The 17,551-nt window shown below is 38.6% G+C and overlaps 1 protein-coding gene across 3 annotated transcripts in view; it reads left to right on the top strand.

Annotated features, from left to right (window-relative positions):
* ENOX1 (ecto-NOX disulfide-thiol exchanger 1) overlaps positions 1 to 17,551 on the top strand; it is a 371,002-nt gene that overhangs the window by 314,858 nt on the left and 38,593 nt on the right. For all 3 annotated transcript variants that reach the window (XM_086741768.1, XM_086741750.1, XM_086741760.1), the window contains exon 12: positions 11,275 to 11,459. In XM_086741768.1, coding sequence (XP_086597894.1) covers positions 11,275 to 11,459 — 185 coding nt within the window. The remainder of the gene's footprint in view (positions 1 to 11,274; positions 11,460 to 17,551) is intronic.

Raw genomic sequence — 17,551 nt, 5'->3', positions numbered from 1 at the left:
TGTGAAATGATTGACTGAAGAACTAGATAGCAGACGAAAATCATACCATTTTATTCCACTTCTCCACTAATTCCAGCTTGTGACTCCTTGAGCACCAGCATATAGAACTCTAAAGGATGAGAATTTGTTTCTTCTCTGTTAAAAGAAAGGTGGTTTGTTTTGCTGTTTTTTAAATTAGAAGTTATAATTGCTATTATTTTTACCTTTCAATGGGCAAATAGTCTGCAATCCTTTTTGTTTATTTATGCAGCCCTCCCTATATTTGATGCATAGCAAGTTGCATCAAGTGCAAGAACTCTGCCAAGCATGTATTTACAGCACTTGTATGCAGTGATTGCTGAACTGCTTCTGTAACTGCCAAATGCCCACCTTACACGTCAGCCAGGGATCTCTGAAGATATTTGGGTGGTTGCTAGTCCAGAACACTAGTTTCTTCATTGCTTCTTTGTCATCTGTCGGATACAGATTGTCTTCCCTCTTAAATTTGTCTGAGCTCTGGAGACAAGTGAGCACTTTTAACAGTCAAGGAAGAACATGATAAAAAGCAATGCCTTTCTCCATGTTGTTCTATTATTGGATAGTCATCTCTCTCATCATGTTTTGTTGATATGTTTTGAGATGCCTGTGCTGTTAGACCTTCATCCCACAAGCTACTGCCTGCTGCTTGGAGTGTTTGCGTTCACCTTTAGCTCAACACCTACAGATATAAAGTCCTAAGCAGTGGCTTACTCAGAAAGTCTGGTGCAAGGAGTATTTCACAGTTATCTCTTCCAAGTTACACACTTTTTGCAAATTTCAATAAACTGTCTGTTTCTGAAAAGACTGGAAGTACCACTAAGCTCTGTAGAACCCTGTCATCTGCAAGTTTGCAACACATTTTATTTTTTGGTAGCTGAGAAAATATCTACTAAGCATGTTAAATTGTGGAGAAGCACAGTGGCCTCTATTTGCAGATACTGAATATGCTGAAGGCAGGATGGAGGGCAGAAAACGAGGTTTCAGCTTGCAGATGCAGCTCTTCTGGACACCCTTCCATTCACATAAGGGGTAAATGGCTCCACAAATCCTGTCTCTGAATGTGAGAGTTAAGAAATCACAAGCTTGATGTGATCATTTGCTTATGCCTTCTAAAGGGATGAAAACATACTCCCATATTTAAGATCCATTTTTATCTAAGCTCAAAGTAACTGAGCAAGTATTTCAGTATTATGCACAATTTTAGAAGAAAAATTAGCTCAGCCCTCCAATCCAGTACAAGGTCAGAGAGACAGCTGGATAAATGCTCTCCTGCAGCATAAGGTGCAATAGAATTTTGTACAAAGGTAGTTTATCCCCACATTCATAGAAAGCACTTTATGTTTACAAACAAAATTTGCCTATTATAAATCAGAACAATTCAAAACATCGCAGTCACTTAAAACACTTAGATAACCCCTTTATTCCCTAATGAATGTGACAAGTCGAAGGATTTATGTGCACACTGTCAAGTTTGTTTCCAAGTACCAATTAAAGTTTCTTCATATTTATAAATCCTATAGATTGTTTTTTTCAAGTTGTCACAGTGGTGCTGGGCCTGAATGCAATTCCTAGTTCAAATGCCAACAACAGCAATGGAGCCATGCATCTTGTAAATGCCAGTGTTTATTGTTTAAGTCTGAATAAAAATATAGCAATTATTTGGACACCTAAGAAGTAACCATCAGTTACCCACCTATACAGAGGTGGACATATATGAATAATGTTTGAATGTCCTAAATAATTTATGTAGCACATGTACAGACATGCATACAATCCATTTACGCGATACATATAAGATTAACATAACACGCACAGAACACTGAGCATTCATCAGCATCTTTTGTGCTATGCAGAGTTCTAATGTCTGTACCCTCCGTTGCAAAGCACAATTAACACAAGCAGCATTTTTCCATTACTGATGTGGGAGAGGGTCATCAGTGCCATTTGGCATCTCCCCAGTAACCAGTGCTTTTCTTACTTGAGTGAATGTACTTCTTCCCCCTTGAGAGTAAAATCTCCTCTGTTCATTTTTAGAGTTACGGGAATAGTAATTTTTTTAAATATAATTGATTGGAGGAAAAGTCACTTCTTTACTGGCATCTTTAAAGCACAGTCTCTGTAAAAGGGTTGTAACAGTTCTGTTTCTCAATTAGGAAAAAAAGCAGAAGAGGTTCAGTACTTGATTAATTATATTTAACTGAGACAGCATTTATTGGTAAACATACAGCATAAGGATCTAAACAATTCATTTCATCACAAACCAAATATTCTAACAAGCAGTGAGAAGCAGTGATTTTTACTGAATTTTGAAAATGTCTGAGAACTGATACTAATTTTGGTCTAAGTTATACCTCTACATTTTCTTACGATGTCTTGCTTCCTACGCCCTTAGTTCAAGAGGAGAACCAAGCAGGAAAGGCAACACAACAACCAACCCAGCTAACAGTCAGCCCATCACAGGTGTCTGTGCAGGGGCAATTCTTCCCTCTCCTGTCTCTCCTCATGCATGAGCCAAGTCAAATGGGCTTGGTACATGTCATGGGTGGCAGTAGAAGAAATGCAACCCAAAAAGGAGAGGAAATAAGGATCTTTTGCTTTAAAAAGGTGCCCTGGAGAAACTGGTCTCAATGGGGCAGATTAACTAACAACTGTCGAAATATCATTTACAAGCTATGTAGATTCCTGTTCCCCAAAGAGATGCTGTCAAGTAGAATAGACCTAAAAGGTGGCAGGCTTTGATATTATTGTAACAAGGTGGTCTCTTCCAGGTTCTAAATATGCATTTCAGTAATGTGATGTGACATCTTTGTAGGAAAAGTCCAAAACACTTAATTCTGCAATTTACCTGGGACAGAACTGGGTAAGAGGGGACTGGAGAACATACTGCAAAATAAGTGTCAGTAAGGGAAGAGAGAAACATCTGGAAATGTCAGGCAAGTGGGAATTACAAATGAACTCATGCATTTGGAGTTGAAGGAGGAAGTGAACTAAACAGAACCAGTACAGAGGTAAAAGAGAGGAAGGCATAAGGAGAGGGGTAGAAAGATTGGCTTAAAGTGGGAGACTAGCCTGCTGTCTTCTGAGCCCTTTAGAGGAAGTTGGTTTACTGTTCAAGTGAGTCTTCTGCAGCCATGAGGTCTAGATCAATGATCTCAAATTGAGCTCCTGAGCCAGTGATCACTTGTAAGATTGTAGTAAGTAATTTGCATCTTATTCCTAGGACTGTCTAAAACAGTGAGATTAAATTGCCTTGTTAGTGTTTTTTTAATTAAAAGTCAGACTTTCTGAGAGCATGGTGAAATATGGAGAGCTGGTACTGATCCACAGTCTAGAAAGTTTGAAAGCCGCTAGTCCAGAAACTTAAAGCGGAGGTTTTCAGTTAATTATGTCTCTAGGGATTTAAATAAAATGTCAGCTGTCGTGAGACTCATCATAACACCACAGGAGTTGGCAGCACTACTCTCTGGGGCATTCTTAGGCCACTGCAGAGCCAGCATTTGCGTGCTACTTTTCGTTATTAGGCCCAGCTGGACTGTAATCTGTCCTCCAGTTCTTTTTGCCTTCTTTGCTATTTGCAAAGATATATGCTTCATTACACAAGAAACAATAAGCCTTCATAAATTACTGGTGAGCCACATGTGTAGTAAACCTAGGAAAGGAGAGTGCTGTTGCTAAAGTCTGCTAAGGAGGAAGAGATTTGTAAACTGACAAGATCTCTCTTCAGAGAAAACCTTTGGTTTCTCAAATGTTACATCTGTCTGTACTGGATGGAATGGATAGAATCACAGTTAAATGATGGTGCAACTTTTCTTTTTTCTTTCTTTTTTTTTTTGGCAGCATCCTTCCATTTACTAATTGTTCACTAGCAAGTTTTATGTGAATAGGAAGCCTGAAAATAATTCTCATGAGTATTCAATTTGAACATCTGGTATCATCATGAATGTAACTGGTATAATGAGCTTCTCTGCATTGAACATAGGCTACATGGTGAGGGAAGGACTTTGAAGCAACTGCACCTGAATAAAGCAGATTTTGTAAAGGAGTAAATCTCCCTCCCAGTGTGCAGGCCCTAACTCCCACTGACATTAATGACAATAATCCCTCCACATATAGGATAATTAGTACCCTTAGAGTTTAAATTTGCAGGTACTGAGACATTCAAATGAAGTGTGCCTAACATTAGGAAAAAAAAATTTGGAAATTGCTTCATTGTTTGGTTACATTATGTCTGAAAAGGGAAAGAAAAAAAACTGTTCATGGCTAGGTTAGCTTGTAATTGCCCCAAATTATTTATTTTTATACCATTCTAATTCTGTTTTCAGAGTTCATTTAGGCTAGTTAGCTAGCTGCTTTCAAGCTTTAACCAAAGGATTTTTTTTAAAAAAGCCAAGTGACATAGTCTATTTTTGTGGAAACATGGGAGAACAATGGAAGAGGCATTTATTAAAGAATGTAGTATAGGAACAATGTTGCTTTTATTTGCTAATATCAGATGTATTTCTATGCATCTGTCATTGATGTCTGAGCACTATTTATGCTGGTGATCAGATATTTAGAAACAGTCCGTAAAGAAAAGGAATTGTTGTCTAGGAATGACAATGCAATGAATCAAAGCTACTTCAGATATTGGAGGTCTTAGGAGCTTGGTATTGTTGTAAAGTGGGCTGAGAAAATCCCTCAAAGTGATGAAGGTGTAGCTTAGTCTTACTCTTCCAGAAAGCTTCTTGGAGATACCACCAAAGAGCTGCTTTCCCAAATGCCTTTGAACTAAGCACAGAGCATGGGTAACTGAAACTTGCTCAGAGCTCAGTTTTTATGGTACGGTTTATGAAAGCCAGGTGTGAGACAAGTGGATCTATACCTGGACAGTGATAGATAATAACAGCCTCAGCTTTCATTCTGCCAGGAGCTGACAACTAGTGGAGAATACAGAGGGGTTAGCTTTGACAGTTCATGGTGGAGACACAGGTTCATGCTCAGCCTCAGGTGGCCTCTCAGGTGGATGCTCTACCTCAGAGGCCATCCAGGTTTCCATCTGCAATGAGGGCCGTGCCTTCCTTCCCACTATCTTGCAAACCTCCTGCAAACCCGACCTTCCCACCCCCCTCAAGATGTGGGTCACTCACTGGCATCACCTCACACACTGCCTGCCAGTGAGTAACCACGATGGGATCCTCAGACTGTAGCACAAAGTTTAATTTCCTGTGGGCTGGAGCACTAAGTAGAGTCTTTTAGGGTAAAAATGAATGAGGGTCCCAGTGGTCCCATCTAGTCTATGAAACGGAAAGTTTTTGCCTACAAGGCGGCCCCAATCTTAGTGTCACCCTCTCCTGACACATGCCAGCATGCACACACCAGTGTAACCTCTCACAGTTTCACATTCAACATGAAACTGGGGCCATTACTTACTTTTGAACTCTTCCCCCTTACACCCAATACCTGTTAAAAATGCCACTACCTTTCTTGTGCCACCACCAGGAGTTCTACCACATTTCCTTTTCTCTTCCTTCACGTGTTCAACTTGGGTCCAAAGTTTTCTTGTGTTCCACTTAACTCTTCCTAGAACCCGACTTCTGCCTTTATTCTATCAAAATTCAAACCTTGTGACCTCGTGTATGAATTTCAGGAGTTCCTTCTCTTTGGCCCTCACTTGAGCCATTTCTCAAGATAACACACAACATCTCTTCTGAGACGATCGACACTATACTTCTACTAAGACCATCTTCCTTACAAATGGGAAATTCCACTACTGTTTAACTTACTCTGTTTTCTGCAGCATCAAGAAACCTCCAGAAACATTTTTTCTTCTTGATTTTCCCCTGGTTGTACTGCTTCACAGTTCACCTATCTGAAAAACAAGCAAGCTAGATAGACTCCAAGGATAACTTTTATTGTTAGTCTTTATAGTTGTAAACTTTGTGTCCTTATTTCTCTCCTCTCACATTAGTTCAGTCCCTCAAGCTGAAAACTCTTTGAAGAAGTAGCTGTGTCTTGCAAGATGGCTTCTTTTTTGACATTGTAAATGCTCTGCAATGAGAGTGATGCAAAAAATTACCATAACAGCCATCATTTTGACAGTTTTTGATGCTTTTCTTGTTGTTGTTATCAAAAGGAGCATTGTATAATTTAAAATCTTCTTTTCAAGTCAGAAAATTAGAATAATGGCATTTTTTGTCCACGTCACTGTATCAACACATTGGCTAAAGTTCCAAAATCCTGAGAAATTCTGCTGAAGAGGTTAGACCAAAAATCTGAAGGCAGACAAATAAGCACAGAAGCTTTCAGTTTTATGATCTATTTCTATGCAAGTATAGGTGAACCTATAGAAAAAAAAAAATATAGAGAAAGTTCTGGAGGGAGGCCCTAAGGGAAGTCTGTGCTCTTGAATTCACAAGAGGGTTTCCTGTTATTGTTGTTAGTGTTTGCTCATTTGTTTTTCTGATACTACTTCCAGATTGCCTCAGACACTTGAGATAAGCTACTGCCTATGCATTTCAACTCAGTGTCCCCAGTGTGCAAATCAGTAGTCTGCCATTAATGTTAACTGTAATGTTATTAGGGCGTCATCTAATGAGAAATGCACAGCGCAGGTTTACATTAGTAGAAATGGCAGAAACGATTGAATTTTCCCTAATTTCCTCAATAAATAGATCCATTCAGAGATGCGGGGTGTCACTTGATTTCCTGGCCACTATGACATGATGTGAGTCATAAAATACTACCATTACCCTACAACACCTGTGAAGACTTACTCTACATTGACTCCAGTGGGCATTATTAAGTATTAGGTTAAATGTAATCACAGCGTACCAGCTAAAAGTAAAAGGTACAGATCAGTACTACTCATAAGGAAAGCACACTCTTAACTATCTGAAATAGATGTCCTAGAAAAATAAGGATAATTGTTTGTTTCTTCTGAGACATTGGTCAATGATTATATCCTTAGCCTTCAGCGGATTTCTGATCAGCCAGTCATTTCTTGTTTTAAAAAAAGTGTCTTTTTGCTTTGAGTCTAGCCTGGTCCACTGCATGAAGTCTATCTTGCCACTGAGGCTGTTGCCAAATTGTATATAGCACTTCTGCCTCAGCACAAGGAAATCACACTGACCTCTTAGATGTCCTCAAAATGTCAATGTGAAGATTTCCTCCACTTGCATATATCTAATCCTCCTCCAGCCACTTCTCTGAGACTGGCAGGTATCATTTTGCATCCCTCAGTGAAAATGCTGTAAAGCGCATGTTGGGCTGGTTTCCAGCTGTGTTTGTTTAGGCAGGAATATTTTATTCTACTTTCAGCATGGGCAGCTCTTTGGGATTCTTGTCAGAGTTTTCTTTTGATATACCTTTCTTGTATATAGTTCTTCTGTAAATGCTTTCAGCATTGATCGCCTTTTAAACCTAAGATGTTTTTTAGCATGTCTCAGAGAGGGATTCTGTAGACGAGTATCTGAAGTACCAAACCTAAAATGGCATAAGAAACTGCATTGAGAAGAGCAGAGTAAGCTTTTTTTAACCTAAAAATACATTCAACAGCTTTGTCAGTGAAGTCATAGCAAAAATTTCTGTAAAAATTTGAAAAATATTTACTTTTTAAAATGCAGATTCACTTTTCCCCAAAAATTCTTCTCTGTTTTTAATTTAGCATTCAATTAAGTGCCTTTCTTTACATAATATATAATATAATTGCCTATTGTTATACATAATTATTATAAATTAAATATAAGCAAAAATAAACGATAACTAGTTTTCTATATAATAGATATTTTGTTTGGAATCAAAAGAGACATTTGACTGAATCCAGAATTATTTTAATTTTAGTGCACTATAATATAAATATCTTAAAGTTATGGTTATGTTAGGTCAACATAAATAATATTTCTGATTTTGTTTAAAACACTTTCTCAGTACTGAATCAGCTGGAAGCCCTGGGGTCCACCAGATGTCTTTCTTTGACTTACTCTCCTTTTCTGCTAGCCACTCTGTCAGCAAGTTAAGAACCAACTATTTGTATCTTTAAATTAAATAGTGAAAGAACTAAGTGTGTTTAATGCCATATCATTTGTGGACTCTTATCTATAATTAATTCATTTAAAAGCTTGTGACAGTTTAGTATTCTGTTCTACTGCTGCTATATGTGTGACATACACCTTTTTTAAGGACGTATTTCTACCATGGACTCCGTCTTTAATTGGTAACTATGAATGGCTAGGAAGATCACCAGAGTGTATAATAATGTTGATATGAAATTGTACACCTCTGGGAATCTTGCCTAATATCACAAACTTATCTCTGCTGTATTCTTATACTCTCACTTTAGGTTGTTTGGTAATTTTCCATTTTGTCTTAAAATAGATTGTAATGTCTTCCAAATACAGACTTTGTCTTCCATTGTCTGGAATCTTGAATAACAGGGTGCCCGTCCTTAGATGGAACTTCTTGGTAGAACTGCAATGTAATTATTGTCATATAGATTTTAATATGGTGTACTAAAACTAATTTTAAAATAATAAGATAAAATAATGGCACTCAGAGTGCAACTCTGAATTTTTCAGCAGTGAAAAAGCTGTATTGTATTTCTAAAGGAAAAATGGGTGGTTACCTTCACTGCTCATGTAGGATGTGACTTGCTCCATTTGGATGAATTGTGTTTCAGACCCTAACAGGTTCATCACCTGTAGGCTGGTTACTTTTGCAATATGTCATAGCCTTTTCCATTTCCCCTAATTTGCTTCCCCCATAGCAGACATCTCATGCTATCCCTAGCCTCACTCAATAGCCTGAACTCACTCAGGAGGACAAAAGGAGAGGGAGTTCTCCAACTGGGCTGCGATGTGACCAGAAAATACACAACAGCCTTTCCAGGTAGGGCTGCCTAAACCTTGGCTGAATCAACACATTTCACCAGGGCCAGTAATCAACAAGTACATAGACCTTATGCCTTAAGCTTATACAGTAGCTCTCAAAAGTATTTTAACAGCTATATTAGGCAATGGAAGGCAGATGAATTACTGCACCCAAGCCATCAAAAAAACTTGAGTATGCCTATGGTGGCCTCCTTTTGTGCTCTTAGAGAGCAGAAGCATAGTTTCTGGCTGGAATTGAGTATTGCATGTTTTTTGGGTTTGTTTGTTTTTTTTTTTTTTTTTTAAATAGAGAGTCTAATTGGTAGGAGTAAGAGAATACAAATGACAGAGAGACTTTATAACAAGGCCTGTAGTGACAGGACAAGGGACAAGTTTTAAACTGAAAGAGAGTAGGTTTAGACTGGACATAAGGAAGATTTTTTTTTTTTACAGTGAGGGTGGTGAGACACTGGAACATGTTGCCCAGAGAAGTTGTGGATGCCCCATCATTGGAAATGTTCAAGGCCAGGCTTTGAGCAACCTGATCTGGTGAAAGATGTCCCTGCTCAAGATAAGAAGATTGGACTAGATGGCCTTTAGAGGTTCCTTCCAATCCAAACCATTTAATTTTTACTTGAGTTTTTGTTAGACTGAGGTTTTTGTTTGCTTGGCCTCTTTTTTCCTCTTTTTCCCCTTTCTTTTATTATAGCTTGTTGGCTTTTAGAAAAAAAAAAAGAAAAGGAAAGGATTTCATCCTCTTATTTGCCCATTGGACTCATCATTGCAATTTCTTGAGGGTAAATTTTGTCATGGAAGGATGATTACATGCTTTTCAGAACAATTTAATTTGATGTAACAATACTGTAACTGTTGCTAAATCTTCCAGAGAGATTCTGTAGAATATCCAGATTAAGCACAATAACCAATCCATGTCTGTATTTGAATAGTAGCTAACTGTACTTTATTTTGGATAATGCATTTGTATTATTTTAAAATTTGTAAAAACTATCTGAGGAAAAGGTAATTTATCCTACCAAAGATAAAACATTTTTATTGCTAATGAAATATTGTGACATTCTATCCAAGTGCTGATGTAATTTCACAAATGTGTTGAATCATGTTATCATGGGGAACAGGGGACTCTTTATCGGCAGAAGGTCTAGTAAAGAGAGGCCCAGCATTAAATGAAGTTAATATACACTTTCCTGTCATTTGGAGTTTAACCATATTGCTATTGTAGGTGGGCAAGAAAGAATTCTGTGATACCAAGCCTGAAATCGTTTAATCAGGAATGTAAATCAGTTATGTGCTTCAGTTACCAAATGTTGATAGAATTGGCTATGGTAGATTGTTGTTTTTTAATTACAGCTGCTCTGTAATGTTGTTGTGTTACCAGGTTCCAAGAAGGAAAATACTGTAGTATGGGAGCTCGTTCTGCCAAATGACCACTGCTACTGCCAAGTATAAATACTACCAGGAGAGGGTTCTTCTATAGGATGATAACCACATCCCTGAAGTAGTGAATGCCACACTTCCCTATATGTATTTATGTTTGGATAATTTATTTAAGTAATGCTCATAGTACATGCTTTATAGCCTCCTGCCTTTTGCTACACAAATTTTAGCTTATATTGCAGACTGTGCAAGTCATTTGGCAAATGTAATTTCCATCCCTGCATACTAATCGATTTCTTCACAAACACCTGCTATCAGTTATGATAATAAAAATGCCATTTTAAATTGAAAGGGGGCCAAATGGAGCTTCCTAAGGAAATTACTTAAGTGTCTTTCAATGCCTTTAATGTAGTAATGTTCTTGTAGTGCCAACACTTTTTTTGAGCATTTGCATTTTATATAATTTTAGTCTATCACACCGTTTTTCTGTCTAAATGGTTCCTCATAACCATTGCTACAAAGTAGTTCACAGTGAGACTGGAGAGGAATTTCTGTATTTCCTCTCTCACGGGATTAAATCCCCTAACTTCACATAGTCAAAATTCCTTAGCACAGATCTAATTGGAAGATCTGGCCGCTACACTAGTATAATTATTAAACGGTTGTATCAGTTCCTATAACATCACTGGGAAAATGTTGTAAAGTTGGTGGGTGCTTTGCCCTTGGACTGTATGCCAGTTTCTTCCTAAAATACAAGCCTAAATTTAGCAGCCAGATTGCAAGCAGCGTTTGAATTGTCCAGGGTTGCTTTATGGCTCCTTCCATCCCAGGAAATAACTTCCCAGCAACAGTCTTTGCCAGAACCTAATCATTTTCAGCTCTGCTGGGTCTTGTCTCAGCTCTGAAATGTCTCACTGGCTTTCAGCTGTATTGTCATCTCCCCTGACAATGTCCTCTGCATTATTTGTAAGGAAACAATCCATATTACTGATTTCTTCACATTTTCATTTTCTCTTAGCTCTAGCCGCCCAAGCTTATGCGCTAAAGGAAGAGAACGATAGTCTTCGATGGCAGCTGGATGCTTATAGGAATGAAGTGGAGCTTCTGAAACAGGAGAAAGGACAACTCTATCGAACAGAAGAAAGCCTTACGAAGGACCAGCAACTGCAGTTCTTACAGCAAACAATGCAAGGCATGCAGCAGGTATTGCTAAGGAGGAAAAGCCCAGGTCATCTTTTTTAGGAAAGAGGTACCATGGGGCTGTGCTTGCTACTCAAGACTATTAGCTATGAAGGTCTTGATTTCTTTTCAGAGTCAAAGTCTTACAGATTTTAGATAGGAGAGGGGGAGGAGGAATTTGAGACATATTTAGGCATATTCGTTTTAGGAATTGATAAACTGTAAACCCCTTGACCATTCAAGAAAACTCCTTATGCGTGTTTATTTAGGAACAAATTACTTTGCTACATCCCCTATTACTTTCCTCATTTAATCCAATTTGCCCTAATACTGCATAAAAGTTAAAGAAAGTTTGTCCAGAGTAGCATAGCCAGTACTCTGTGGTGCCTTCGTTTGCATTCATCTGCATCTTTAGTTGCATCTCTGCTTCTCAGCTTTGTCTTTTTTTTCTGTTGACTCTTGGCGACTGAGACATCTCCAGCTTGTCCAGACTACTCTCTTGCTACCTTGCAAGTGGATAGCAACATCAATGCTGTCTCCTGAGCTCTTATCATTTATGCTCACTCATGGATGTAACCTTTTCATTCAGGCAATTTTTAAGTAGTCTAGTGCAGCAACACAGCTTTTTCACTGACATCAGTCAGACAGAAACTGCAATGTGTCCCTGCAGGAAGAGATCAGTTTATCTTATCCATTCTCCCTAGTTTGTCAGTGTGCTCCTGACGTTGTACTGGGGAAGTCTTGGCAAGCACATCCAGACTGTTCCTGCTGCTTCATCTGGCGTGTCCACTAAGGCATAAGCACCCCTTTTTCAACATGCATGTGTATACCTTCTTTCCTGCCCAGGCACTTGTATTTAGCTGCTACATGACAGAGTGCAAGGGCAGTGGCTCACAACAACACTGGATTGGGCTCCCATCTAGAATGGCGCTTCTCAAGATGTCACTGCAGACGTTAATTTTGCCTCATTTATCTGTGCCATGAAGCGACGCGTGTGCTCCTCTGTCACTCCCGGTTATTAGATTCCAGAAGGGGACAAGTTGTACCCACTTCCAGATTGTACTAAGCTGGTTTTTTTTTATTACAAAAGCCAGGAAATGTCCCTTTACATATGAGCTGCCTGGTTGTGTGAGGATTTACATGGCTATCACAATACCTGTCGAATCCAAGTCTGCAAATCCCACCTAACACCAAATAACAGAGCACAAGACAAGCCTATAAGTGTGCTTTTATGAACATAAGCTCCTTTAAGCCTGTAGAGTTTTATGAAATTAGGGTGGTTTATGGTATAGTGGAATAATTCTGAACAAAATGTTTGAAAAATAGAAAATAAGTCATTGATAATTCAGGAATAAAATCTTTCCTGAACTTAGGGATAAAGTCATTAATCAGAAATATTTGAGGTTTCAGTATACTTTAGATATGCTTGAGGTCTATTCATAATCTTATCCTTGTATAAATGGATAGTTAAATATCACTGGCTTCATTAATTTTAACTGCATATATAAATATTGTGCTAAATTTCAGCCTAGTGCTAATTCTCCATTAAAATTAGTGAAAAGTAGGCACAAAATAGTACTAAATCAAAGTGCTACAGCCTTAATGCTCATTTTGCATTATTATAATTTCCTACCTGGGGTCTTGATGAAGGATAATCAAGTCTGTAGAATATAAATAGATTTCTATTGTAATTTCAAGCAAATGTTTATAATGCAATTCAATAACAGAGGGCGAATTACCTCTCTGTTCAGTTAGCAATGGATGCCGTAGTTCCTGTTCCTCCGAGAGTTTCTGTGTTCATGACAATGTTGCTGTGAGGTTCTAAATTTTTCTAGTTTGCCATCTCTGGGTCAGACCTACTAACTCCCAATGGGATATAATTAGAGATGGCCCAAGGAGCTGGAGAAGACATTGCAGATAATCTGGTCTGACAATATGCTGAGGAGGGCAGCAACACAGAAGCACAGAAGGTGGAGTTCAGAATATTTGGTGGGAAACTATCAGTCAATTAAGTAGCAGGATGATGACTTTGGATTTCAATGATTAGCCATAGTAATGACATCCCACAACCTTTGTGCTTTTCCTGCAGTTCATGCATGAATATTTAGAAATAAACCTTTGATTTAGATAGACTTTTTTTTATCTCAGCTTGGTTTTGTAAATGTTGAGAGATGACAACCTTAGCTGAAATCCATCAGTATACCAGGTGCTCAGCATCTATGGAAATCAGTCTCTCTATGAAATATTAAACATATAGCCAGGACTTCAGTACTAATAATTTAACAAGAATATCTGTATTCTCTTTTATCCTTTTGTATATATTAAAATTAATTTCAGACAAGGTAAACTGAATACCATTGAATTCCTGAACCCTGCATATATGTCAGCATTAAAAAAAAATGTATTCATCCTCCTTCTTTCCTCTTCATTCTCCCCCGCTTTGTCATATACCTCTTCTTCTTCTAACTTTGAAAGCTGGAGAACAAGTGATTTGAGCAGCAGCCTGAAAAGCAGATTTATCTGAGAAAAAGTGGATGCATTTTCAGAATCAATAAATTTTTTGTAAACATATTTGGTGCCAAACAATAGCAAATAACACAACATGAATGTTTTTTTAATGTACTTCTACCATCTGGACATTTTTCAGGGTTCTTTCCCACATTTGCAAGAATGATGAAATGAATGTTTATTTTCTCTTCTATCACTCCTACTCATCCAGAGTAGCATCAGCAAAATCACACAGATGTTTGCTTATGAAGTATACTTTATGGGCTGTAGTAGCAATCTGCTTATTCATTGTGTCTAAAAAAAGAAAATCCTTTGGACTAATGACATTGAACTTATGGGGTTTTGAGTCAACTTCCTCCATAAAACTGTGTCACAGTTTAATTTCATACCCACTGTGAGATCTCAAACAAATGGAAATAATGTCTTGTATCCATGGTAACAAATGAGATACACTTTACCTGATTTTGAGATGGAAATTGAATTAACTTGTCAGTGCTGCATAGGTGGTATTGCCTTCAATTTATTTCTATATGAGAACACACATATCAAGCAGATCGCTTTTCGAATGGCTCTGTTTTTCCAGCAGTACTTGGTATTCTCTAACAAAGTCTGTGATCACAAGGAAGGATCTTTTAGTTGTAACTATTTTTACAATACTTCACAGCACAGCTTTAAGAATTTTTTGAATCTTGTCTCTCTGAAATGTTTTATCAGATACATGACTATAGGAAATGCAGAAAGTATCACCTAGTAGTGTTGCTTAATGCTTGCCATGTTAAGACTCAGTTTTCAGTGAGTATATAATTTCTCCAAATGTTAACCATTTGGGTTAGCATATTCCATGTGGAGGAGCAAGCAAAATTATTTTAAGAAAATGCTCATCAAAATATTTCAGCCATTCCAAGAACAAAGCGTGAAAAGTACACTTTTCTTGTTTGCTGTCCACCAAAGAAAATTCTTGAGGAAATGCACTTGCCACCTTCATGTTTTGAAACAAGGACTCAGAATTTGCCAGTGAGTTGCTATTGAATTAATGATGTGGTTTCCGTATCTTTTATAAAATCTGCCTGAAATTGGTAACGTTACAAGCCTTTGAATGATGTTAGTTTGCCACATAGGAGATGCCACTCATGAGCATGTATCAAGGTAAATTACATATTTTTACTGGGCATCTGGGGTTGTTCATGAACCACTTCCACAGCACAGCCGTTGGTACGGTGTTTTATTCCTCAAGTTAGTCCGAAGTATAAAAGAGCACACCTCCTTTAGCATGGGTCTCTAATTGAACAAGTTAGTTCCACCTTTTCGTCAGGCTTAATTGTCCAAGTTATGGGCCCGCGCTTACATAGCTGTACTGATTCCTGAACTGGTTCATTTGTCAATAGACTGGTAATTCTATATGGTGCTTCACTGCATCATGTAAATGTATGATAATGTTCTTTCCTCTCACAACTCCCTGAGCATGATGGGCTGAATTTAAGCTCCTGCAGGCAAGGATGTCATCCAGAAATCCTCATTTAAATCATGATTCCACCTACATTTTCTTCAGGAAATGTACACAGGTGCCTACAGCTCTGCTATTGCACATGCTGGGGTGTATCTGGGACACTTAACAGGCACCTCATTGCCCCGGTGCCCTAAAGGGACCAATTCATTAGCTGAGCTCAGGTTCATACTCCTAACACACAGTGACAGCACAAGCTCCCCTTCGTTGGCAGTGGTGCATTAAAGCCTAGCCATGAGCAGGGGATGTGCGGGGGTGCCTTTCCTGAAATTAGTGCTCGGGGTGGAAAGCAAGAACAATAGGAACAGTCGTGGGTGGTAGCATGGGGCTGACATAAAGGCTGATGCACTGCTGCAGATGCCACTGACTCTGTTAGCTCTGGATGTCTCAGCAGGAGACTGAACATATTCTGGCCCTGTTGATGACCCATATGGCTGTCACTGATGCAGCATGATGAAAGTCTTCTTTTATCTTGTCTTCTCTTTTTTTTTCCACAAACAATATCAATTTCACTTGAATAGCAATGCAGATTGTGAATCTGAGCACTCAGAAGTCAGGAATTGCCAGAACTACCACCTGTGTGTTTTGTTTTGTGTAACTCAGAGACCCTTCCCCGTTCAGTGCCGCAGACAGAGAGTGCATAGTAGTTAATCATTACCTATTCAGTACCTTCCTGTCCTTGCCGTTCAATATGCAACTTGAGGTCTTACTGCAAAGGCCACATTGCTCCTGACATTTCCTACCTACTGAGGACTAGCTTTTGCAGTTTACTAATCGTTTAGCCTGGAAAATAAATAGCACATGCATCTGAGACTTAGACACATTTTTTTCAAAGGGCTCGGATAAGTGCCAGATGGCTAGCGATCATTTCAGGTTTTCAGTGTTCATCCAGGGAAGGACAGTTCGCTCTGTGATATGCCTCAGCATTGTGGTTGGGAGGGAGAGAAGAGCTGCTGGAGGGCATCGCAGTCCCTCCTTACACTCACTGCTCACTCGAAGGAGGATGGCCAGGGTATATATCTGGTGATGAGTACTGTGGGGTGCACACAGTGTCCAAAGTACAGTCACTGGGAGCTGGATTAGGACCCTTTTGACTAAGTGAGATGACACAAGGGCCATCTCTCAGCTTTTTAAGCAAGATCATACACTTCCAATGTGTAGTAACTGTTCTGAGTAGAAAAGCCACAGGTAGCTAGTGTTGGCCTCACTGTGCTCCCTTTGAAATGAATTGGCTTTCTACCATTCCCTGCTTCTGGAGCAGAGCTAGTCTATTTTCAGATGTTCTCACTGAGCTAGCAGAATTGTTTTTCTACAAGCAAAAATGACACTGCTCAGGTCTTTCCTCTCCTATCCTATATGAAAAGTAGGGTTTTTTCACATACAAGTAATGGAAGAACTGACTGATTCACTCTTTTTCAGTGGGAGCAGGGAGGAAAAGCACATTTCTGTCCAGGAGGTTTCAACGGCTAGTAGGATAGGGCATTTTGAGACTTTTTTTTCCACGTCACTCTTCTAACCAATCTACCACTTATTAAGTTCCAATAAGCCTCAGCTGGCATTTAGGTCTGCAGCTCTCAGATCATTTACAGATGTTGTTAACTGTCACAGCCATTTCTTTCTCTCAGATATAAACTTTCTGAAATGTCAGAAGTCACAGACACATACGCTATTGGCTGAAAATTGCTGAATCTGGTGCCATGTGAGGGCCGTCACCATTATAACAACCGTTTACCCTTAAATATACAGGTTCTAGTAGCAGTTTAGCACTGAAATTAACATCATTGTTGAACAGATGGAGCATGTTATGGCTATTTTTATTAATATAGCCTAAATGCAGAGGAGATTTGTAGTTGTTTTTTATCCACCTACCTTTTGCTCACCAAACATCTATTCAGCATATAACCCACTCGGTGTACTTACACGCAACGATAAACTGTTTTTTCTCCAAATGCAGTATTAAAGAGAAGAATAAATAAAAGAGATAAAAAGCATTACCCCTTGTATTTGTGTTTTACCTACTGAATAAACAGACCAGAATAATTAATTTGGAAATGTTTTTTATTACTACTCCTGCAGTATGAATTCCAGTTAGATTTTTCTGTTT

The sequence above is a fragment of the Chlamydotis macqueenii genome, chromosome 1, assembly GCF_036417535.1.
Source record: "Chlamydotis macqueenii isolate bChlMac1 chromosome 1, bChlMac1.mat, whole genome shotgun sequence".
In the NCBI taxonomy this organism is placed as follows: Eukaryota; Metazoa; Chordata; class Aves; order Otidiformes; family Otididae; genus Chlamydotis; species Chlamydotis macqueenii.
Note: the sequence above shows the minus strand (reverse complement) of the source record. Positions and strands in the feature narration are given on the sequence as shown.